This window comes from Macrosteles quadrilineatus, unplaced genomic scaffold, assembly GCF_028750875.1.
Source record: "Macrosteles quadrilineatus isolate MER2022 unplaced genomic scaffold, UCM_ALF_1.0 Scaffold_8__2_contigs__length_117827958, whole genome shotgun sequence".
Lineage (NCBI taxonomy): Eukaryota > Metazoa > Arthropoda > Insecta > Hemiptera > Cicadellidae > Macrosteles > Macrosteles quadrilineatus.
Window position 1 is genome coordinate 78,377,800 of NW_026542601.1, and position 26,234 is coordinate 78,404,033.

The 26,234-nt window shown below is 36.2% G+C and overlaps 1 protein-coding gene across 2 annotated transcripts in view; it reads right to left on the reverse strand.

Moving 5' to 3' along the window:
* Positions 1-4,125: 4,125 nt before the first annotated feature.
* Positions 4,126-26,234, reverse strand: part of LOC128999614 (ribosomal protein S6 kinase alpha-5-like) — a 165,884-nt gene continuing 143,775 nt past the window's right edge. For both annotated transcript variants that reach the window (XM_054426201.1, XM_054426200.1), the window contains exons 5-17: positions 21,953-22,063; positions 20,848-20,931; positions 13,929-14,032; positions 13,144-13,294; positions 12,569-12,730; positions 11,828-11,944; positions 11,268-11,492; positions 10,789-10,959; positions 9,968-10,162; positions 9,215-9,365; positions 8,558-8,760; positions 7,886-7,994; positions 4,126-7,254 (exon numbers count right to left, since the gene is read on the reverse strand). In XM_054426201.1, coding sequence (XP_054282176.1) covers positions 6,689-7,254; positions 7,886-7,994; positions 8,558-8,760; positions 9,215-9,365; positions 9,968-10,162; positions 10,789-10,959; positions 11,268-11,492; positions 11,828-11,944; positions 12,569-12,730; positions 13,144-13,294; positions 13,929-14,032; positions 20,848-20,931; positions 21,953-22,063 — 2,349 coding nt within the window. In that variant the 3' untranslated portion in view covers positions 4,126-6,688. The remainder of the gene's footprint in view (positions 7,255-7,885; positions 7,995-8,557; positions 8,761-9,214; positions 9,366-9,967; positions 10,163-10,788; positions 10,960-11,267; positions 11,493-11,827; positions 11,945-12,568; positions 12,731-13,143; positions 13,295-13,928; positions 14,033-20,847; positions 20,932-21,952; positions 22,064-26,234) is intronic.

The following is a 26,234-nucleotide window of genomic DNA, read 5'->3' on the forward strand; positions in this document are numbered from 1 at the left end:
AAACAAATTATTTTGATTAAGATGAAGATGATGCAGATGCAGACGACAAAATGATGATTTTTTTCCGCGCGTGTCTGTCTCTGTCTACGCCATAGAAACAAATAGATTACCGTATAACTGGAGTCACTACTCTCTGATTAAATATTTACTGAAAGGGATGCCTCCATAGAATAAAGATCACCACTTGTTGCTGTGTTTTGTTGGTAACACTGTCTCGGTTTGGTTGCACTGAGCTATAAATCTCAATGTTTGGTTGGACCTCGTCAGAGTAATAATACATAATCAATTGTGTATTATTACTCTGAGGTTGGACTTAGGACCTGTCAAATTAGAGTCATGATAACGTCATCCCAAAGGCGGCCGTGGTTATCCTGATTTTGTTAGTCAACAGATATGTCCACAATCACATTTATACGTTCAAATACATAAACTGACTGATTGGTTTTTTATAAAAGTCCATCAAATAACATGGTTGGTGGTTGGAAAGAATGGAATGAATTTGACAATGACAGCTATTCAAACAATGAAACATGAAACAATCAACCAGAATTCCAGCTGGCCAACATAACAACACGATAAACAGAGTAAAAACAAATGGTACGCTTTTTAAACACAGAGTGGTGGATTTTCTAGTGGGGCCTTGGGCCTTGGGTGGCCTTAGTAGTTATACATATTCATTCATTTATAGAGATGACCATACTGGGTCTACGCATTTTTGTAAAGTTAAATGGATTATGTTTTATCTATGGTTAAACTCTTTTAAGTTAAGTGCTAGCAGTCCAAACCTTTAATAATAATATTATGAAATACGGTATTGTTGTCATTTGATATACAAATCAGACATCCCTATGCTCCCCAATGTTACAATTGCTACGGCTGATGACACTATGCGCACTGCTGTGCTGGCAGTTGTAATGAAGTGTTTAAGAAGGTATAGGCTTAGGTAGGAATATGGGTAGTAAGTGTATGTATGGGCATGTAATATAGGCAAAACCCCGAAGCACTAGAAAAAGCGACCAGTGAATACCCCGAGGGAAAAGTACCCAGGGAAAGTGCTGAGGGAAAAGTCCCCAGGACAGGACTTAGCAGCTAGTGACAGGTACTGGGTACTTCCCCCATCAACAAACAGAGGCGGCGTTTAAGTGGGGCCAGGGGGGCAGTTGCCCCCACTTTCATAAACAATATTTTATCAAAATTATAAAATATAATTATATCAACAATAAATCTAGATTTCGCCCCCCCCCCCCACCTCTCAAGCCCAATCGCCACCTTTATGGCCTATATAAGGCACGTCCTTGAGAGGCACTCTTGTCAGTTGGGCCCTAGGATTAAACATTATTAGGTTAGGCCTCCGGGCACATCCCCTCCTATAGGTGCCACAGGTTTAGTATGCACACTATGCCAAGTGAAAGAAAAAGAAGTAAAAACATTGTATTGTTTCTACTCTCAGGAAATTTGCTAACATAGACTAAAATTTCAGTGTTAACATGTAGCAGTTTTAGAAATGAAAAACCCACAAGAAATTTGAAAAGTATAAAATCTGCTGGAAGCGGTGAAAAGTCTGATTGAATTTGTCATAATACTTCATAAACTATATTGTGCAGCCTTCATGTCTAGTAATTAATCAATGCTTTAATACAAATTACCCTGTCATATAACAATGCTGAGCCAAAACTACTTAAAACTTAATCTGTTCATATTTTGAAAATAATCATTTAACCAATAATCAATTTGGTTTCAGATGTGGGGAGAAACACCGCAGCCTTTAACTCCAGGCCAGGGCCTGAGAATTACTCAGCACCAAAAGTCCCATAAGCTAGCACGGCAAACAGGTGACGTGATAAGTTGTTCATTGACAACTTATCTTCTCTTACTAATATTATAAATGTGAAAGTTTGTGTGTTTGTTTGTTTGTTTGAAGTTCAATCACGAATTAACTACTGGATGGATTTGGCTGAAATTTGGCATGATTATAGCTCACATTCCCGATTAACATATAGGCATTTATTCTTATCTCAAAAATTATTTCGGGCTCCACCCCAGTGGTTCTGTAGTTCCCCATGTTAGCCTTATGAATATTCATAAAGGAAATAAAATAATTTAGACAGCTGTTTCAACTTAAAAAGTTGGTTCTATACCATCATAGATTTAAAAAAGTAGACTATACTATACTATACTCCTTTTATATACTCTCCTCTATAATACTCCTTTTATCTATGATAGCATAAACAATATAAATAGAAAATACTATTTCTGTACATTTAAAATGGAGTCAATATTTTCATATCCCACTATTCCACTAACCAAGCTTTCTATTCTTAAATACATATTTATAGAATTAGCTTTTAATCTCTGGGAGCTTTGAGAAGATCCACCCAGTCTATGGTCTTATCGAATCGTTTTTACTAATGTAAATGTAACATAAATAATAAAAATTCAAGCATATTTCATATTTGAAAGTTTTCTGTAATATACGTTAAGTAGGTAAGGGGTTGAGCCAGTCGTAAAATGCACAATAATGTCTATAATTATATTTTCGCCCTTATTCCTTTATACCGAGATGGTCAACAGACGCTATAGCTTATTATTAATAGCCAACACGAAATTTGTCTTATGAACTCCTTCTCCATTTCTTAACCGATTTTGACAATTGTAGAGCGTGTCACCTAGATTTGCAAACTGACCTTATTTTTTTGAAAAAAGTCCCTTGGGCTCTGCCCCAGTGGCTTATAAAGTTCTCATGTTATCCTTTTGAAGAACATAATTTAATTGCTGTCAATATTTAAGTTACAATTCAAGGACCTGGTTGAAATTAAATGTTTACTCTTTGAATTTGGGTTTGCGTTGCGTACCATATTACAATGGAAAAAAGTGAGAAAGCCAGGAAAATTTGAAATATTATCCTAAAAAGAACATTGAATTGACACAGTACTGTATTTCTTGACAATCATTGAAAGAACCGATTTTCAAACTAGGGAAACACAAAAAGTCATAGAACATCACCAAGTAAAAGAAATAGATAGCCATACTGTATTTTAAAGACTTTATTACCGTTATTAGCCTACATGATGAAGAACACCTAGAAGATGAAGATTCCTACAAACGATGAACGAGGATGTTAGCCAAAGTGCTAAAATTTGTAGTAGGAAAGATAGACTTAAATTTGTGATCATTGCAGAGGAAATCCCTCTAAGGCTAAATAAATCTGGTAGTCAAGGACATTTAATCAATGTTTCCATAAAAGTAAAGTGATTTTAGAATAATATCCTATGACTATATCCAAGAAACCCTTACTAACATTTTCATTGAACGATTTAATTATGATTCACAGTTAAAGGAATGCAGCCTTTTACTCTGCATTTTCTCAGTAAATATATAATTAACGTTATTGCAACTAACCAAAAGAACGCCAATTGTATAAATAAAACTGTGACAGACAGGTTATGCAGGAAGTCCTTAAGGCAATGAGAAAAAAGTTGTATCTTTATAAAAAAAATGACTGAAATTTGTAAACTTACTGCTGGCGACAAGGGTGGTACCATGCAGGCTACATTATCAATTACGAATATAAACATGGACAACCTTATGCGGCTATAAGTCAGGAAATGTTTGTTGATAACACTAAAAAACAATATCAGCTTGAGAAATATGATAAAATATTTACAGGAAATGTTGATTTACATCGTGAGTATTTCTACGATTTACAAACTGGTAATTTTTTAATTGACTCTTTTAAACTCATTGTAAATATAACTGTTAATCGTTTTGAAATTACTTTGGTTGAAAAACCCGGGGACAGTATTTGTCAGAAATCAGTACACCAGTACTGGTGGTGGATCACATAAACTACATCCAGTTTGATTTTAAAACTGGCCACAACTTAAATAAGGGGATGGAATGTCTAGCCCTATTGTCAAAGGTACAGGTACCATGATAAAATATTATCAAAGTTTCATTTACACTAGGGGGTTATGCATGGGATGTTTTTTCCTTCCACCATGGGGGTTATGTTGGTTTTGACCACAGATATTAAATTAGGTTGGTAATATTAAAATTAAACATACTCCAAAGGATGAAGAAATCATCAGGCTGTTTTTATATTCATAAATTTTATTCAAACTCCCAACATTTATATATTAATCTATTTAGGTCTATAATACAGAAAATAAGCAAATGTACAAATAGACAAAAATTCACAAAGATACATAACAATATATCCGATTGAGTTTACATGATTGAATTATCAATAAATATATTTCCTAAATCAAATACATATTTAACCCTATTGATAAACATAAGCCCCGTTCACACAGGGCGAGTTTACAAGCTACATGCCGGCTTTTTTACACGCAGGTAGTAAAATAGGTCAGTGTGAACGACGTACTCACTCAAAAGCTGCTTGTAAAAAAGCTCTGGAAAAAGTTGACTCTGCGGCTACTTTACACGCCAACTCGCCAGCTTTTGAGCGAGCTAGCGTGTAAGTAGCCCAGTGAGAACACAGTTGCTTGCACTTGTGTGCATGTTATTCAAATATGTCAGAGGATTTGGTTCAAGCCAGCTACTGAGCGACGAGTGGGAAAAGCATCGTGTGAACAACTGCAAGCGTACTCGCCGGCAAGTAAACTCGCCCTGTGTGAATGAGGCTATACTCTCACTTTCAACCTACAAAAATAAACTTTCTAATTTACATATGCTCATCACAGAATAATTTAGCAATAATTAATAATTATTGATTTTAAGGCAACAGTGCTACTGGCATCTCTGCTACGTATCAAAGTATGGAAACATCAGTACGACTTTCAAAGTCTTCTCTATTTTATACTGAAACAGTATTGCCTGTTTTATTCGTAATAATACTTCATTTTTCTCTTACATACTATCAGTTGTTAAATGAAAATTCTTTCTCCGTCCCTTAGAATCTCTGAAAATAAGGCTTTATGGTGTCTATATGTAGAATCAGGCAAAGTTCCCTTTGTATACTAGACAGTATTTCCAAGAATTATCATGGGAGAGGTGATGTTAGGAAAAAGCCCATCAACAATTTTCAGAGCTTAAGAAAATCCAAATTTGAGAAGGGAATGTTGTTTCATTTTCTCTGTATAGACCGATTTATACGAGAAATTATAACTTCTACAGTTAAGATCAATGTTGCCAACACAGTAGTCGCACAAACACCAATAATTTGTTCCCAACTATTTTTGTTCATAGTTGTGACAGTTAAGGGGAGTTTAAGTTTGTTTTAACAAAACACGTTTAATATGATTGACACTTTGTTATATTATGATTATCATTTTAGAAGGTTTTGTAAATGAACAAGCCCCTTGGAAAGACAGGGGTGTCTTATTTCCCAGGATGTGTCGAGTTAGTGTGGCTACTGAGCTTTGGTTTTATCTTTGCACTTTGATTTCAATTCACTTCTAGGCACTTTACTTTCATTCATGGTCCCTGCCATGATTTACTGGTTTTAAACTACAGCTAAGTCCATCTTGTGTTTTGACACCAAACTCATTAGAGCATAAATATTGTTCTACAATTTCACAATTTTTTAGATTTCATAAAAAGTTATAAACTTGCACACTTAAAGGTATAAGTTACATATTTTTTATCGTAAATTATTTCTTTACATTTACATCCCTATTTAATTCAAGTATTTCATTCATGATTTTATCAAATAAGAGGAAAGCAGAGATGGTTAAGCACAAGTTTTCCTGTTATTAGAAAAATCTGTTTAGTTCAACTTTTGTTAACTTTCCCTTACTTGATCAAAATTTGTCTCAGTTTGGCTAACAATGCTGTTTAGACTTATTCTACATTGATTGAGAACAGTGCACGGCCAACACAGAGCTAGCCTAGGGTCGTAAGATTTACTATCACATCGGCTTACAAAAGTGAAAACTTCATTTAAATATATTGAAAACAATTTACATATCCTCATAAAGATGGTAACTTAGAAATCTGTAAACAAAATAACAAACTTCAACGATCTGAAAAAATCAAATTTAACTGTAACAAGTTGTATACCAATTGTAAAAAGGCACTTTTATATAAAGTAGTTGCATGAAACAAGTTAAAATACCACATTGGAAGTAAAACGTAAGTATTTAATACAAAAAATTGTACTTCATATAAACAAGAAAATCAAAAATTTAACTGATACAAAAATATAATTCATCTAAACTTATATAATCTATCGTTTACAATAATAGTTTAAAATAAACAATTATTGTAGAGTTACATATCCTGTCCCACAAATGAACCAAGCCATTTCAGTGGTAATCATGCACACTACAATAAAAACTAAATGCAAACAATCTTAAAACAAAAAATAAAATACTTTTAAATAAAATAACAATGGTAGTTTTATTCTCTAATACAAAGTATGCACAACACATTCCCTGATAATTGCGAGTTCTAAACAACTAGTGACTAAGCATTTACGTGACTATCCTTCCTCAAGTCGATCACAACCTTTGAGTTGTGTCCTTCTGTTATTCGTCTAAGCACCAGATCCAAAATATTCACTAAAATTTAACCCCCTTGCATTGGTTGGCATTTAAGGACTAAAATCATTTACCGTATTTTGTCTTTTATCTGATTCGTTTTGTTTTCCAAAATTGTTACTGTATCAAAACGGTTGAAATGTCTGAAAGGACCCAATAACTCGAATTCGTTCTAACTTAAGTAATAATTAATCGATGGTGATGACGTCGGGACACTTCTCTACTCGGTGTTTGTGGTGTTTCGACCGATGGTGGTGCTTGCGATGTCTGCTACCTTTGGTTTTGATTTTGTCTTTTCTTGTCTTCTTGGCTTCCGGGGACGGTGTTGAAGGTTCAGACTCGAGTTTTCTCTTTTTAGACCGAGTCAATGGGCCTTCCCGCACTCCGTCTTCCAGAACTACATCACTGACTGATGGCAGCCTGTCGGAAACCTGTTCGTAGCTGCCAACTTCCAAATCGGTGAACTCTGCCTGGCTGAGTCGGCAGTCTATGAGTTCTGTCTTTTGTGAACAACTAGGACCGGCACACAAGCTGTCGGGAACACTTTTCACTTTGCACTCGGGGAATGGAATGAGTTTTTGTTTCTTTGGTAAGTGAGCCAAGATGTGGCTGTTCTCAGATGAGGACGAAGAAAGACTGGAGAGGTACTCGTGTACTCTTTCCTCTCCGAAGTTGAACACATCAGACTTGGGAGCGGTGGCCGACCGTTTGACTGGAGACGTTCCACTCATGGGCGTCTGGATGGATGAGTGACCTGAGAACATAAGACTTGAGTAAGTCAACCAAACTTAATTTTCAAAAAATTACAGTAAAATCTTTGTTATCTAACACAAATTGATGATGAAACCTGTACGATGATATAAGATAGTGGATTATTAGTATCAAAATGAAAATCTGAAATATATTTTCAGGTAAAGAATTGACAGATTAATCAGAACTGTTATTGCGTGTTTATAAGTTGAACCAAAACCACTTTGTCTTTAACCCTTTGAGTGCCAACGTCCGGGGAACCGGACGTTTTTAAAACGAGCCAAAAGTGCCGACGTCCGGCCGACCGGACATTTTTAGAACGAGCCAAAAGTGCCAACGTCCGGCTGACCGGACGTTTCGTAATGATCGAACAGTTGTCATAACAACCGAATGGATACTCGGATTCTTTTAACCCATATATTAACATTGAGTCGAAAGTTACTAGATGTGATACATCGATTTTCGTTGGTCGAAATATCAAAAATTTGATTTTTATGAAATTTTAACCTAAAAAATCGCCAGATCGCGCTCGGCATTTTTAGCGCGACCTTCGGGAAAAATCATCGGCATTTTTTGAGCGTTACTTTTATTTTCTCGCCTGGCACTCTAAGGGCTAGATCTAATGAATGTGTTACCTGAGGAGCTAGAACTGGAGAAACTACTTGATGTTGAGCAGCTTCGAATATCATTTGATGACTTTTTCTTTAACCTCCTTCGTTGAGCAAGTTTTGCGTTGAAGACATCCTGTAATAGTTATTGAATTTTTAGTAATCATGACTAGACACAATTTTATTATGGCTCATATATTAAATCCAAAATGTAACTAACCAAGAATTATGCTTAATTGCATGAATATAAACAATGTGTACATTGGAAACAAATGTGTGATGGTTTTTCCCTCATTGAATTTTTCTAGTGATTTGAAGGAAGTTGAGAGTTAAATTAGGTTTTCACACAATACCTGTTGCATATACCTGTTTGCATATTTTGCATAATAAGGTACACAATGTTTTATTACTTTATTTTAGTTTAATATGGACAAAAGTTACATTTACAAAGAAATCGTTTGAAAATTTCCCAAGTTGATGGGATAAGAGTCCTTGGAGGTGATGACCATTTTGGATTTCCCCACCATAATAGCAATGTAGAATTCAAACAACCGCTGAAGAGTTATTTACCTTTCTAAAACATTTATTCAAATACCAAAGTGATTGTAATTTAAATATCTAGGGCTCTATCAAATAAGAAGTTTTGAATTGTCTGATGAGTTGGCACAGCTCCAAGTCGAGAGATATTGCAGAACACACCTGTAGTCGGAAGCCTTCCCGATGAGCTTGATGGAACGCGTTGAAGGCATGTTTCACTCCGAGCTCAGCTGATCTGTTGGTCGACCCTGTGAGAACGTCGGGAGTCATCAGTGGTGTAGCGGAAACATCACAGCCTTGTACCCAGGGGTTAGCCAGCAGTGATGTCATGCGCAACCTCCGACGCGGGTCCACAGTCAACAGTCCTACAACAACAAACATTTAGTTACGTACTTGAACCCTTCCCTCACCCTCAGCACTTGGTTTGTATTTTGTACAGCCATATCTTAAGATGTTTGTCATCGCCAGAACGCACGATTCACAAATTTGGCAACCTTAAGAAAACTTCTGTAAATAAGTATATATAATCTTTTTGTGGTGTGAGGAGATTTTTACTTAGGTTGTTCAGATACAACTCTTGTTAGTTCAATTATAAATATGCCAGCAAGATGTTGTGTATATTTACCCATACACAATGTTTACTAAAATCTGACGTTAAGTGAATTTTATTTTAACACAAATAAATGTGATTTACTTGTAGTCTCTAGCATTGATTGGGTACAGTATCATGTTTGTTGCTGTAAATGGATGATATTAAGATTTTCAAACTTAAAAGAAACCTCACTGATTAGGAAATTACAAATTGAAGTCGCAGCATACCTTTGGTGAGTGTCTTCGCTTCATGGGACACAGAACTCCAAGCCTCCGCGAGGAAATCAAACTCTCCTGCTTTGATCCTAGCGATGACTGCTGTCGGACTCTCGTCTCGAGACCTGGCGTGGAATGGAGCTCGACCACTCAACATTGTGTACTGTACGAAAACAACAAGCGTTAAACGTGGAAAATTGGATACACAATCAACTTAACCCAAAATAGTTTTCCAAGTGGACAGCGCATAACAAGTTCACAGCTTTCACACTTTGCCCCTACAAGTGGGCTTCAAAAGAAAGTCGTAAAATTAAAATGACAAAAAAATTTAAGACTGTTAACTTAGCGTCTCAAAATTTGTTTGAGTTTTAGGTCATGAATAATAGGTGTAATTTGGTGATACATTGTCATAGACACTATTTTATTTTATTTGTATTATTTGCGTTTTTCTACACTATTGGCATGTTATAAGCCTAAGGGACCAGTAGAACCCTGGTCTTGTTACTATACTGTATAACAACAACTTTACGCTAAATGTCATATATTAATTGAAAATGCAATAACAAATGATAAACCTAACAAATCAATCTAGGGATTGAACCAGTAACCTTAAAATATGTCTTTTGTTCTTTTTTAACGCAGAATATGGTATATGATGGCATAAATAATAGCATAATACTGTCCATTTTAATAAAAAAACTGGTGACTTTCAACAATAAAAGTTAAAACTTCTACTAGAACATCAGCTTTCTCCAGTATACTCACCAGAATCACTCCCAGACTCCACAAATCACAGTTCTCGTCGTAGCCGTCCGCAGCTTGGTTGAGGACTTCAGGTGCTGCGTAGTGTAGCGTGAAGCAAGGAGTGTGCAGAGAGTCACCTTCCTTCTTCAGTTGTGCAAACCCAAAGTCCACAATCTTGATGGTGGAGTTTGGACTTTCATCGGTGAAAAGCATGTTCTGTTGAACAAACCACTGATTAGAATCTCTTTATTTTTACTTTATTGAGCCAAACTATTTCTAGGCAGCCAGTTGTATAGGAAAATACATGACCAAAACGATTCACAACATAGCAATAATAAAGCATATTGTTACTGTTCCCATCTGAACAAATTGCAGCACTAGTAATAAAGAAACTAGGTTCTAGCCCACTTCAGACTGTCTAACTGGTCTTCTAACTTCAGACTGGACCTTAAGGGTTGTGGCATTGTTAAAACCTATAGGTGGTAGGCGGGATTCGAACCCGAGATCTTGGGGACCAAAGTCCTGTGCTTTAGAACTAGACTAGCTTGCTTCCCAAATCCTCCACATGCTCAGGGTAAAACATATTATAGTAGTTTTCTGCACCTCAAACAAAAAATGTCAACAAAAAGTAGTTCTTTCAAGGTGCAGCACAAACTCGTACTTATTAGTATTGGCCTCTTGCGGACTAGGACTGCTGCTTCACTACACAGATGATTCAGGTTTTGCATCTACCGTATTTATAATCAATGACTAATCCCACAAACGAGTCAGTACTACATCCATTATTAACCAAGCTATGTAACCCACGAATGTAATAATTGAAAGAAATCTTATTCACTTACTTCAGGCTTAAGATCTCGATGAACAACGCCGCGTTCGTGCATGAAGCTGACCGCTCGAACAAGTTGCTTCATGATGCGACTTGCCTCCGTCTCGGTGAAGCGATCTTTGCGTCTGATTCTCTCAAGGAGCTCCCCACCTCGCAGCAACTCTAGGACCAGATAGGTGTGGACCTGGAGAAAGTAAAGATATTTGTGTAATTTTTTACTATATGTTACACTGTTGCTACACTTCAAAATTACTAGGTTACATTCTACTAAAGATTTAAATTTTCTTATTAAATCTCTCATTCTGACAATAGTACATTTAAAAACACCTTAAATATGTCTCCATCTTAGAAAAGTTAAGAAGTGATCAAGAAAGTTTACATGAGTTGGATCAAAAATTCTTACTAAGGGCACAACAGTTTTTATTATGATAGCAGACTTATCTAAAAACGGTAATTATTTAGTTACATAGTTTCACTCTAGGAACAACTTACCTCATCATAGTAGACCTCGTGGAGGTTGACAATGTTCGGATGCCCTTGACAGGCTCGTAGCAGGTTAATCTCTTGTTTGCAGTCGATCTTTCGGCTGACGATTTTGACTGCATACTGGTGCCCAGTTGTTTTTTCTGTGCAACGGCGACAAATCGAGAAGCTTCCGTCGCCCAATAGACCATCCCGCTCTAGGTTGATGTTGTAGTTTTGGAAAAACGCAGAGTTCTGTAACAATAGGGATGATTTTACATATTTGTCCATTGATAGTAGATACATGGATAATAATAAAATATTCTAACATGATAAAATGTAAAATACAAAAAAAAAATAAGCTTTGGCCTAGTTAATAAGAGTATTTTGGCCTAGTTTAAATAAGTTAATGTAGGGTAATGTAGAAGAGAGTGTGCAATAACATAAGAAAATAACCGCTTTATAATTCAAATTCTTGAACCTGAGATAACATAAAAATAGATAACTAGATTTGACCATAGTCAAAAGTTAGAATGAATTGTCAAATAAAAGTTTTCTTTCAAAAATAAATTTCCTTTAAAGATACATACCTTGAATTTACAGGCTATGATGTTATTTGTCGTTGGCCGTTTGTCATTTGGACGGAAAATTTCACTGCTGATGACATTGTCTGTGAATAAAACTGAAGGAGCAACATAAGAATATCCCTGAAACAAAAATATAATCAACATTAACCATTGAGTACTACTTGTGTTTAATAAAATGATGTAATTTGCAAGTCAATAAACAACAAAAATTCCACAGAAAATTGTAGTAAGCTATGGATACCTAAAACCTTTTTCTACCCAATAGTTCAATTAAATTACTATAGATTACAGCTAAGCCATGTCATTATTATAAGATATCAATGGTAGACACCCCATTCATATGAAGCTGTAACTATTTTCTTTTCGTTCAAATAGAACGTAGTCTAATGAGGCACCAACACAGTGAGCCAATACAAGCGTCTACTTGCTCTATTGGTTCGGTCAGTTGATAAAATAAAAAGATGCACAAGTTCACAATAATTTAACCGTCCAGTTTAGCTTGGTGTATAGAACAGAATCAATAATTTACCTAACCACAATCTCTCGGAAACTCAACCCAGCTACGTTTGTTCTAAAATTGGCAAAAAGTTTAACATGAGAATAAAATAGTTGGTTCTATCCATGATTACTTTCTAGTAGTAAGTTAGAGAACATGAGCAAATCGTTCTCTTTTAACCATAAACTAAAACATACATTTAAAAAAAATACAAAATGCAAGAAAGTTATTGAAAACTATTGACTTACCTTAAATATCTTATCATAATTAGGAGGAACCACAGCAGGTGAATCAGCTGGTGTCATTTTGGTGAACTCTTCGGCGAAATTGCTAACGTCTAATTCATTTGCGATTTTGGGCACAAGAGGGGCTGGCACTTCTTTTCTTGCTAACTTGTCCCAATCAATGTCCTAAAAAAAATTTAGAAAACTTTAAGTAATTTGATTTTGTACTTAGACCACTCTTGCTTTGAAATGGTGTCACTTGTGTGGGTTAAAATCAGATGAATACAGGATGAGACTGGAGTAAAGTGGAATAATCTGTGTAGCTTTGTTTTATATTTATAAAAAAACTTCTTGTCTAGCCACACTGACAGTAAAAATTAAAATTTGATTCCGAGAAGCTATTTTTAGAGTTGAACTTCTGAAAAAAAAAACCAAAGCGAAGCTTAGACCTACTCAACTTGCGACTACTGTATTACTTGAGCAAATCGAAAATATTTTTTCTAAGCATAATTTTTTTCAAAGCAAAGCTTTGTGGGGGGTTTCCTTTACCTGGGAAAAAGTATAAAATATCTTATGTAGACCTACAACTATTCACCCACCTTGAAGAACGGATGCCGCTTGACTTCTTCGGCGTCGTCTTCCCCTCCACCCAATCTTTGACGCGGATCTTTGACTAACAACTTGGATATGAAGTCTGCGACATCAGCCGAGAGGTATTGCGGAATGGGTGGCTGCGTCTTCATGATACGTCTACAACAAAAACAGCAAAGTTGTACATTTACTAATTTTGGCCATATCAAGTAGTTTTGATAGTTCTGGTTTTATCAAGAGTATGTAAGTAGGTGTTTAACCAAAATTATAAGAAATATAAGAAATCAACTGTTGTAATAGGATAAGATTTTAATGTGCATCAAGTCTGAATGGTAATATTTGATTAATCAATCGTTGTAGGATAACAGAATAACTGAGGGGCCTCACAAAAGTCTGCAGTAGTATAATTTAGATTCTTTCAGCACACAACTTAAGCAATATTTTTAATATGAAATTTGGAAAAAATATTTCTTTTCTTTATCTACCAAAATTTGCAGTTATATATTTCTACAAAATTAGTTGTAGTTAGAAATTGGTTACTGATGGAGTGGTTGTGCTGATTAACTGTATTTTTACCTAAGATTGTATATTGGTTTTATTTAACGTCAGGGAGGAAAAGAACAATACCTGGTGTATATATTTCTCTAATGTAACCCTAAGAACGTAGACAAAGGAAACATGAACTTAAATTCATGCGAGAAAGGTTTTCTCAACAATTAGCATTTTTCTCTTTTGCGAGTAAATGGAGCTTTAATCTGTTAAAGAGATTTACGATTAGAAGGTTTAGACTGACCTGGATATGTCCTGCTGAGTGTTCTTCTCTCCTTCCACAGTGAAAGGCGAAGCTCCCGTGAGCAGCTCGTAGGTTAAAACACCTACACTCCACCAATCTACCGCCTGTAAAATACACAACGTAAATATTACGTCATACTACAAATCATAAAATCATACTACGAGTGTGTTAAAACATAAAATTTATTTAAACTTTATTGGTTTTAGAAGAGTGGACTAAAACAAGCCAAAAGTAGCTGAGTGGTTATAGTACTTGCATACAGGAAAAAGTCACTAGTTTGATATAGATAATAGTTTTAAGCTAAAATAGTTCCAAAACAAGAGACTAGTTTGTTTTTTTTTTTTTTTTTGTTAGGGAGAGGGGTGTTCCAGCTAATGTGTCCGTAATTGGTGGATTTAATGATATAGAACAATTGCTAGATATTAATGAAAAATATACATTCTAACTATTATTTTGATACGGCAAAAACACAAATAATGTGATTAGATGTCCAGAAAATCTTGAAGACTAAGACCTCCCCCCCATTGGCTACCTATGTTCAATGATTGTTAGATTTTAAATTATAAGAACTCTAGCTAAAGAATCATATTGTCTTAGTCAGTTAGGCTAAGATTCATCTTACTTATCCACTGCACTATTTAATTTAAAGTCAGGTTTAGCCCCTAAATAGTGTACCCATCTAAAATAAATACATTCAATTCAGACCATGTATGAGCTAGGACTCCTTCAAATAACTAGTTCATATATCATTTTAAAAGAACAAAATATTACTATACTGCTATAATAGAATAACCTTGCATTATCATCAACATTTAAAAATTGAGATACAAAGTCATTTTAAGGGAAGAGTAAAGCTAAAACAATATTTTCACCCAGTGAGAGAAACAATCTTTCATCCTAAACTCGACATTGTGAAATTGATAAATTTGAGGAGGGTGTTACCTAAATGTTGTTTAAATACACAAGATCTGCCATTGGCAGCAACTGTGTGTGATGTTGTATGACGCACAACTGTTTGTTGACAGACAGTGTCATGTCTAAATCACGTAATATCTACATTTGTTTGATTTCAGAAAATTACTTTCAATCCTGTTTGTATGCACGTGCACATGTGCAATGTCGCAGTTATTTAATTCATATACCTAAATCTGTGTTGTGTGTATCACAATGAAAATTGTTCAAACAAGATAGGTAATGGAGTAGGACTACGATCCAACGTGTGTTATTTTTCTTGTTCAGATATATATATATATATATATATATATATATATATATATATGAAAATAAGTTCTGTATAAGCTTTCTGTAGATTTTACATAGCTATAATACTGGTTTACAACTTGCTATTATCTTTAGTTTTGATGGATTGTGACTTTACAGAGTTTGTCGAAATGTGTTAGTTTATAGCTCCCAACTCGTTTAAATAAAAATTGGTCAGTTTAAGTTGAATCAGGTTTGCATTGTTGTATCAATGATATAGAATGCTATTTCGAGTAGGAAATTAAATCCATTTTAATAATAGACTATAAAAACGAAACAATTATCCTAATTCAAACTAAACTGGCCCAGTTCTCATTTAAATTTGTATAGCTAACCCGATTCTGACCCACACATTTTATTTTTCAATTCACCACGATTATTTTTTGCCAAAAGCACAGATATTTGTAGTGAAATAATTCCACTAAATCGGGTACAAGGCCAATTTCATCCTCTAGCAAACAAGATTGCCGCATGCGACCTTGAGTTGCCGTGATTTCGTAGGTTAGTTAAACAGCTGAGAAAACGCGGGAGAGCAGACGACGCGCATAGAGTAAGGAGCGAAGGTAATCAGTACTACAGTATATGATGTGTGTGCGTCAACAATATTTGGACATGTGAAAGTATGTGGGCAGTGGCAATGGTGGAGAGTGGAGGCAGTGGATCGGCTGTTTATACACCTTGACACCAATACACTTCGGCCTTCACCAAACCTTGCTATGCAGCCCGCCTGACCTGACCTCCAGCTGACGGAACTTCCTCAGCGTTCAGCCGATTAGCACACACGACGTTTAGCAGCGACGACAGAAACTATGTTCAAATGAATAAACAACACACTACAACTGTTCTTTCTTTCTATTTTGTTTGCGTTTTCAGTAGCCTTGACTTTTTACTTGTCATGTAGCCTAAACAATAAGGTTTAACATTCAATGCTATGGGTTATAACTTTTTAACGAACTTCCTCAGATTTCAGTAGCCGAGGGCAGAAACTATGGGGTACAATTTCAACGAAAATTTAAGCAACTTAGTGTAGGGACTATGGATTAATGTTTTGTAACATCCAAAGACACTTTCAGACCTACAACTGTACAACGGTGGTATAAGAGGATAAGTGTAAGCCCCTTACAGTACCTAAGTATTTTAAAACATCCTTCCCTCCCTGGACACACGATTGCGTAATTTATTAAGGCAAGGTAGGTAGAACTAGACCTACAACTAAGGACAAATAAATATTTAAACACAACAACTTTGATCAAACAACTACTGTTAACTATCGCGGTCGTTCAAACTGCATAACTAACTTTGTATCGTTGCCGGACGATGTCATGGGGTTTAGTCATGACACGCCCAAGGTACTCGGGTACTCGGCGTCCAGATTATCTGCAGAGCCCCAACCCCATCTAATCGCCAGATCAGTCGCGGCCGCGCGATAGCCCACCGTCTCTACAACGCCAGTGAAAGTTGCAATTTCTCTCGCCCTACTTGCGTGTCGCGCTCGGCTGCATCTAGCATTGTAGTCGGTTATCACTTCTCTTGGCAACAGAGTTATAGAGAATCAGCTGGTAGGGATCAAACTACGGAAAGTGTTTGATCGGTTTGAAACCCACTCGGAAATTCGTAGCTTCACTTCTTAGAGATGCCAACGGACTCCTAGGTGCGCATTTAAACCTTAACATGAAATACAAGATGAGTATATGGAGTGCGATGATTCTGTGTAGCTTTGCTACTGACTAAGATCAGCTGTTCCTTTGGACAACCTTTTAATTTAGGCCCAATCAGCTACATATAGACTCATTATCCTACGTTTTAACCTCAATATCCCACAATAATCAGTTCTTGCAGGCAACCTGCTTTGATAATGCAAAAGTTTATTACCTCACTTTTTACCCAATAAAAGTTTTACGCTGAACCATTCAACCAGTATAAACTTCAATCATTTATGATGGAAAATACTTCGTAATTTTCTAATTAAGAATCTTCGACCTTAGGAGAATAAATCGCAAATGATTGGGTCAAGGACGTAAGCTCATCACGGTTAGTGGTTAGTCATCGCGGCGCTTGATGTTTGATGGGTTCTGTGGTGGGAATGAACAAAAGGGAGATCGACCAGAAGTCTATAAGTCTTATAACATGAGGTGTCAAGGCTGCGAGCAGACTGGGAGGATGGCAGCCAAATAGGGCTGATAAGTAACTCTCTGAGTCATGGGTGACACAGGCAGTCCTGGCAACTCGCCTGTAGATTGGCCTAGGTTTGCGAAAGAGACACTCAACACTCGACCAACATGAGTGCTTCAAATCAGTTTTGTAGCAGTTAAAAAAAACTTGCAAGCCGAGCAAAGTCATGTTTGATTAACTAAGCGTAGAAAATGTAAAATAGGGAAAAGTCTGTTGGAAATGGGCAACTTTGAATTGTCAAAACTTTCCTTAGGAAAACTATTTCTCGGTAACAAATTAACGTACAGACATGTTTGAACAGTAGTGTAGGAGATGTAACGCTCTACAACAAGTGTAAGGTAGCTTCTTCGGTAGGAAGTATGGGAAAAGAGTAATGGAGGGAAAAGCTAAAAAATTTTGAACAACATCCACAAGTTTCATTATCTTCCAACCTTTTTCCATCTAAGCCCTCTTTTTTCTACCAGCCGATTAGACTACGAAGTCATATTTTACTAACTAAACGTAGACAATCTAAAATAGGGAAAAGTCTGTTGGAAACTGGTAACTTTGAATTTTTAAAACTATTAAATCTTTAACTTTCCTTGGGAATAATAAAACGGAGCTGTAATTTCATTTCATTATGAGCGACTCATCAATATTATTCGGTGTTCCTATCAGGAAAATGTCGCTATACTGTATAGTTGGAAAAGATCAATTCCACCGTCCCGTAACCCTTGGAGATTTAGGTATTTTGAGATCTCAACCAATCAAATTCCACTTTTGCGAATCAAACGTCTCCTTTCCATCAGCATTACATTCGTGTCCTGCAGTAAAGCATGCGATGATAAGGTTTACGGAAAGCTTACCACCGTGGATAATGTGAGAAAGAGTGCGTTACGCGTTACGCCAGAAGACTAGTCCGATAAGCGTGAATGCGTTACACAAGCGATGTGGGATGCGGTCCATAAAGGAATGGTGGAAACTTCGGTCATGTTGTAACTGCCGATTTAGTTTCTTTCAAGACGTGCCATTCTTCGGACCTTCGGGCTACAATGATGGCTATTTTCGAAGTGAAGGTGTGGGATTTACAGCTTATTGTGGTTAAGCCGGCATTATTGACATTGCGAAAACGAATAAGTGCAATGTATCTTATGTATTCAGTAGGGTAGGTATGGTTGTAGTACTGATTAGGAATAAGAGAGGGGGTCTTAGAGATAGTCAAGTTTATTGTAATATGCAAATCATGAACTTTATCTATACAAATAAGGAAATATCAAGTCAGGTTAGGCAGTGACAGTTTGTAGATGCGCTCATGTAGGTAGTGATAGTTTGTAGATGCTCATGTAGGTAGTGACAGTTTGTAGATGCGTCCATGTCGATATCAACAAAATGTGCGCTCATGTAGGCGGTGGCGGTGGAAGTGACAGTTTGAAGATGCGCTCATGTAGGCGGTGGCAGTGACAGTTTGTAGATGCGCTCATGTAGGCAGTGACAGTTTGTAGATGCGTCCATGTCGATATCAACAGAAGATGCGCTCATGTAGGCGGTGGCAGTGACAGTTTGTAGATGCGCTCATGTAGGCAGTGACAGTTTGTAGATGCGTCCATGTCGATATCAACAGAAGATGCGCTCATGTAGGCGGTGGCAGTGACAGTTTGAAGATGCGCTCATGTAGGCGGTGGCAGTGACAGTTTGAAGATGCGCTCATGTAGGTAGTGATAGTTTGTAGATGCTCATGTAGGTAGTGACAGTTTGTAGATGCGTCCATGTCGATATCAACAAAATGTGCGCTCATGTAGGCGGTGGCGGTGGCAGTGACAGTTTGAAGATGCGCTCATGTAGGCAGTGACAGTTTGTAGATGCGTCCATGTCGATATCAACAGAAGATGCGCTCATGTAGGCGGTGGCAGTGACAGTTTGTAGATGCGCTCATGTAGGCAGTGACAGTTTGTAGATGCGTCCATGTCGATATCAACAGAAGATGCGCTCATGTAGGCGGTGGCAGTGACAGTTTGAAGATGCGCTGCCTGTTGTATCGATGTGCGCGTGTTCGCTACTCCGCTGTGCGACGCTCGACCCGCTAACCCAGATCCGTGTCCCACTTGGGACACAACATTACGCAAACAGCTCAGACCGAGTGAGAGGGAGAGTGTTCCAGACGAATAGACGATATATTCACTAGTCATCTAACAATGATAAAATAAGGACACAATTAATTATTGTGCAGTATCGATATGATTAAAAAAACATTAGTAAAACCTGGAATCAATGTTGAGATTTTAGTTGTGTGAATTATAATGAAAATTGAAATGTTAAATGTTGGAAAAAATTGTAACCAGCAGTTCGCGTAGATTTTAATTTGAGCTTGTAAAGCAGTTTACGATCCTTGACGAGAGTTGAGTGGATTCAATACTAAGTTAAATTACAGCAGCACAAAGATTTGAGGTTACTCTTTGTTTATGTTGGACGGTGTAGCGGAGCAGGGGCGGGGGGGGGGGTTATTATTAAGTAGGTCGAGGTGTGCTCCATTTCAACCCCTTCCCTCATTTACAAAGTCCAGACGACCACCCCTGTCCTACATTTGTTACGTCCAACTTGCATTGTAAAACGTTCAGACTAACCTCATCGTTTTAAGGAGATGATCTTAATCATTCAATTTTACAAACTTACATATATTAAATACGATTCCTAATTAGCAATTGTAGAGTCTAAACTAAACATAATTGAGGTTTCAATGATTAAATATCTAGGAAACCTCGCACAAGGCATAATACGACAATGAACCTTAAACTAAAAGAAAGTTTTTGTTACGTAACAATAACATGATGTGCAACTAACATTGTGATTATTAATACACAAAGCCAATTATTTAGCAGACAGTTGTACTTTTTTACTCCTAGCTCCCATAAAAGATTCAAATTTCAATTATACATCTTAATTATTATTATCAGTCATAATTTTGTTAGACTTCGATCAGAAGGATGTAAGATTGCTTTTCAAATTCGACAGTTGCAAACCTATTTTTCGTGTAAGTGTGTGTCTACGCTTTTGACCTTTTTAAAGTTTTTTTTTGTAAGGGAACGGTCCAAACTTTGAACTTGTTACTATTTAAAGTCGATCTTTTGAAAGAATAATCAATTTAAATCCAGATGACAAATTGCATCTGGTCCTGGAAACGATTTCGCATGAAATCGAACCGGCGATCTTCAGATTGAAGGCAAGCACTATAACCACTCAGCTGCCCAGACAGTTTTATAGAATTAGCTTTATAGAATTGTTATAGAAAGAGTTTTTATAGAATTAGCTCTCTAAACTAGCTAATTATAATTTGCAATGGTAAACAAAACCAGAGTCCTTGAACAGTTCCAATCCTGGCTTATAATCCAAAGAATCTTCACAAATAATAGGACAAATGTTTTTAATCTCAGAATGTCCACAAATAATAGCTAAAATAATGCTAGTTGGATGGGATCAGAAGCAACATAAAAGACACAACAAAAAAACTTACGATATCATGTCCGGTACTTCCTCCATGAACTACTTCAGGCGCCATGTACTCTATGGTGCCGCAGAAGGAATAAGCCCGCTGATCCTGAAACAGAAAAAATAAAAACATACATTTCTGGTAAAATATAACAAGCTACCTTTTACAAATTTGCATTACAGACAACAATAAGATTGATCATTTTGATTTCATTCGAATTACAAATGCAATTAAGGTATGTCAACAACACGTGTCTCTAAGGTCGAAGACGTCGGGAAACACGTAAATTATAGGAAGTGATTTAGGCCTAGAGTGATAGCAAGTCTAATAGGTTTGTTTGTGACTGGACAAAGAGAAACGACCGTTGCCACGTGGGGTTCTTGACACCGTCGTTACATCTATCTTTCTGTTACAAAACAAACATCATCTTTGGCCACTTTGTTTAGGAAGAATCCGTCGAAACACTGGTTAAAACCGATAAAGATGTAAATGTAGAATATGAACACGCAGTGGAAAAAGATGACGTAAATATTGTATTAGTTTTTTACTCGGAGAATCGTCAAGTTATTTGAATATACTGTAACAACAGGAAACATCCACATTTGATTGTGAAAATATTCAACCACTTATAGTTTTCCAAAATTAATGGTTCATATCAGACAGCTGTGAGGCAGAATAAAATGAATAACTTTATCGAAATATAAACACTCAGACCGATCAATATTTACTTCCGCAAGCTCCATTGTGTACACATTGCACACGAGGGAGGTTTTTAAGACATGAACGGACATGTGCGTTGGTTTAATTCTTGATCTACCTTTGTGTGAAATTTAAGCTCATTCGTTCAGCATTATTTGCGTATGTGCCGATCAAACAATACAAGGAAAAGAAACAGAGGTAGAAAAACCTAACAGTAAAGCACCAATCGTGAGATTAGCCCTAAAATAATAGAAACAAAATTTAGTCGACACTTGCGATCAGTGTCACCAGACATGAAATAGACACGAAAAACGAGCTTTAAAATTTACAATTGGATGAGAAGTATACTTGTGTTGGTTAGTCTATGGTTTAAGTAAACAGCACAGGAATTTAAGTAGATAATTTGATAAGGCTTAAAACAACTCGTTACCTTCTCGTGAGGCAGGAACTCCTTGCTGAGGCCGAAGTCCGTGAGTACAATATGTCCTGAGGAGTCCAGAAGGATGTTCTCTAGCTTGATGTCGCGATAGATGATGCCCAACTGCAACAAACAAACAACAATAAATAAACAAACAACACACCAACACAAACATAGAGCAAACCACGCAAAAAAAACGTAACTAACCGAATTGACCTAAGATGAAAAACACCTGGCTTGAGCTTGGCGCAACTAAGGAACATTTTTTGGGACCCTTTGAAGGCTGGGCGCAATTAATGCAAACCCATGTGAACATCTAAATTTTTTTTATTTGTTGCACCCAGATGATTACAGCTAAGACTATTTGTAGTGCAAGTAGACCGAGGTCAATAGTGGTATGGTTCCTTGTTAAGACAGCATTTTAATTTAAGAAAAATAGGATTGCCAGAGATTCTTACGGATGCTTTGACCTAAACATGCTATATTTTGCATTGACAACTGTGCTATTGATTGATGTGCGATGATTTTAATTGAAAAGTGTCGACTCTTACTGTACCTACTCTTTAGACGCTAATATGGCCACGATAATTATTTTACCTACCACATTGCTTTACTGATATTAATAGATTGTTACATGATTATAGTAAATTTAATTAAAGACCTGTCCACCAGAATTTGCGAATGAACGAGTCCTGTTCCGGAACAAATCCTGTTTCGTCATTTCTCGTTTTGTGGAGATGAGGATTTGTTTACATAAACTTTTTGATTGGTGATGCTAGCTTTGCTGAGTTTGAACTTTAAATAGTACCTAATGTCTTCACAATAAAACAATCAGTGTTTTCTTTTTTATATCTAATGATTGTAAATTTACCACAAAATCCCTTTCGAATCCCAAGCAATAACACATTTCCCCAAAATAATATTTCAAACAATGCGTAGAATATTCCAATCCACCCAATATATTAATGGAGTGTCCATTTACAAGTATTTAGTTCATATTAAAATGCAAAACTATTTCAAACAAAAGACTTGTTTTTCATACACAGTCGCTGCTAGATACATTTATTTTAACTTGTCAAGAGATGTAGTAATTAATGTTACTAAATCAACACTCAACACTCAGTTGAAGGAAGAGACGAAATGTTTTGGCACGTGGCTTGTGACTGTGGAATGCGGAGTGGATCAATAGCGCAGCGGAGCCAAGTCGATTGGATACCTGACAGTGTCGAGAATCGCGATAGTCGATAATCGCTAGCTAATATCGATAGTATCGGTAAACACTCACACCGTTCACAGCATGGTTTACAATCGCTCACAGCTATAGCTGAAATTGATAATCATTCACAGCTTAAAGCGGTAATATCGAAAAATCACTTAACAATTTTAAAAGTTATTCTGTTCACATATTTAATTTCTTGAATAGATTTCCCATTGTCGCTTAGATTAATCATTTGCACCTAAAATCACACACTAACCATAATGTAGTTAAATTTTCTCTCCTAGCTACTTTATACTTGAAAAAAGTGTCGAATTTATAAAAAGTTATACTATTAGGTGTAACGAAAATCACCCTAATGTAATATTAGGGAATTTTGGACGGATGAAACATTTACGCAAATTTTGCCAGTATTTATTATTTAAGGACAAGAGTAATCGGGCATAATTCAAGTTAATACTACAAAAAGTAATAACTATTGTTTCAAGAGTTAGGCGAATATACTACTACTTTCCGTAGTTTACATTTAAAATATGTTAATTAGTATTCAGAATTTAATGAATACATTTTAATACAAAAGTGCTAATTCAGTCTGATACATGACCAATACATTGGAATCAATTATGGCATTACTGTAATTATTTGCCGCCAGTAAATTAATAACTTTTGTTGGACTTTCCAATTGATTACTGGCTTGATTTTGCAATCGGTTTTTATTGAACGCGATGAAAATTAACAGTTTGTTTTTGGTTATTAACAAACAATAGATTTGCAATTTACAATGTTTGAAAATATAAATTCAAACCACTGTATGTTTGATTAGATTTTTTACATAAATTGAAATGTTAAAAATAGTTGTTGAGTGAATACATAATTTATTGAACATATATTTATTTGTTTTAAGTAATCAGAATAAGCCAGTTTAAAGTGAACGTGATACAGTATTTAAATGCTGGAGACTCTAGTAAAATCATTTCTAAAGCAGTACGGTGGCGCTACAGTACACGGGCATTTAAATGCACCGGCTGGTCGGCGGTGGAGGCGGGGGTGGTTGCAACAATGGGACCAGCTGACGGCGAGAAGCAGAAGAAGGCGACCAGCTGACGGCGAAGGTTGGTGCACCTGGCGGGGAAATACCGTTCTGTACACCATGTGCCATCCCCCCCTCCCCTCACAGTGACATACTGGTCAATAATACACCCCCGCCCACCGCATAGGCATCACTTACGGTGATTATGACTGCATTCTAAACTATAACCTACAAACTACTGTAATCAGCCGATTCTCAAATTGTTAAATAATGACTATTGCATGGGGAAACTAATCGAAAAGGAATCTCTAATAATGCTCTTACCTTTAGTGTACTTGTTTTAAGTGATAATATTATGTTAAAAATTTAATTTAATTTGTCTTAAAACTGTGAACCATTAATTGATTTGAAAAGTATTTAATAATGTGTGTTTACTATTTTTTTAAATAATTATGCTATTAATTTAATTTTAATAAAAAAAAAATCATATTTATTTATTTGTGGTGTATGTTGCATGTAATCCGATGTTTTTACCGGATTGATCTATAAATTATATATTTTACATATTATTCTGTAATAGTATATTACGTTACTAGTCCTGAAAATAAGTGTTTACTGGACGAGTGTGGTCGTTCCCGTGCGAGACGAAGTCGAGTACGGGATTACCATACGAGTCCGGTACACACATTTTGGACGAGGGACGTACGATAGTTTACGCCATTCTACTAAATCTGTACAAATCCGTATATATTTCCACCAACTAAAGGACTAAAAATCACTAGTCATAACCTCTAAGAGGTGTTATGTTTTTGTTTGTAACCACTTATTGCCACCCAAATACAGTATATTCAGCTGATTGGTGTCCGGTAAAACTCATTACAGTACAGTAGTACGCCATGAAACCCCATTTGAATAAGCTGGCGGCAAACAGCTGTTTTCTGGACTAAATCCTTGCGTGTGAAGTTTGTCAAAATAATGTAGTGTGGCGTTAAATATATTATAAATCGTATTTACTGAAAAATCTAACTATTTTTCCTAAACCTATTTTAACTAATAACAAAACACAAAACCAAATGCCTGGTTTGTGCTATAACCCAGATTGTACATAAGAGTAAATGGTCTGAAAACATTGTGGAGTTGTGTATTAATTAACATTGTGATGAAGATTTCGCCAATTACAGACGCAGCTTTCTATTCTGGCTCTGGCTTAGTAAACCACCACAGAAACGGAGAAACCGTGGTGTTGCGAAACGTCACACAATTCTGTCAGAACATCATTGATGTTTATCTCTATATGGGGTAAACTTGTAATAGCTGTGAAACTAAAATGTCACACCACTGATTTTGGATACTGATATTAGACAAGTAGACTTCTCATAATATATTGTCATCGTCGAATATTTTATTTAAAAATTTGGTTAAGAAACAAATAATACCTAATAACAAGGAAGTGAATGTAAATGGGGGAAATAGTTTTTGAGTTGGTTCAATAGAAAGTAACAAATAGTAAATAACAAAATATAGTTGAAATTCATTTCCATTCTAGCTCCGGTTCATGAACTAGCTAGTTCATGAACTCTACATAAATAAACATACCTAAAAAACTGAATATCCTAATAAAACTGTCTTCAGCTGAGAACGTAAAGAGATTTTCTTATCTATGTTCACACTGCAGACTGTACTTTTATGAGAGGTGTCCTTGTTTATCCTTGTTTCCTTGTTGTTATGTTTGTGTCCTTGTTTTGATTTAAAAAGTAGCCTTTTGATTTGAATAAATCGAAGAACGTTCTTTTCTCGTAATCCGATTAAAAAGATTCTGGTCACACGATTTATATACTATTTCGGTTTAACCCCAGGGGGAAAATCCAAATTTTTAGAGCTACTACAGGTACAGTAATTCCATCCAAATTGAAGTATCACATTTCCAAAATACTCTTCGACTACAAAAAAAACTGTGTAGGAACATCTCCGACTGGTATCAACATGAACCACAAGAACGCAGAGCGAAGCCTTTAGTCAGCGTTTCGTATTATGTAAAGGTCACTCGT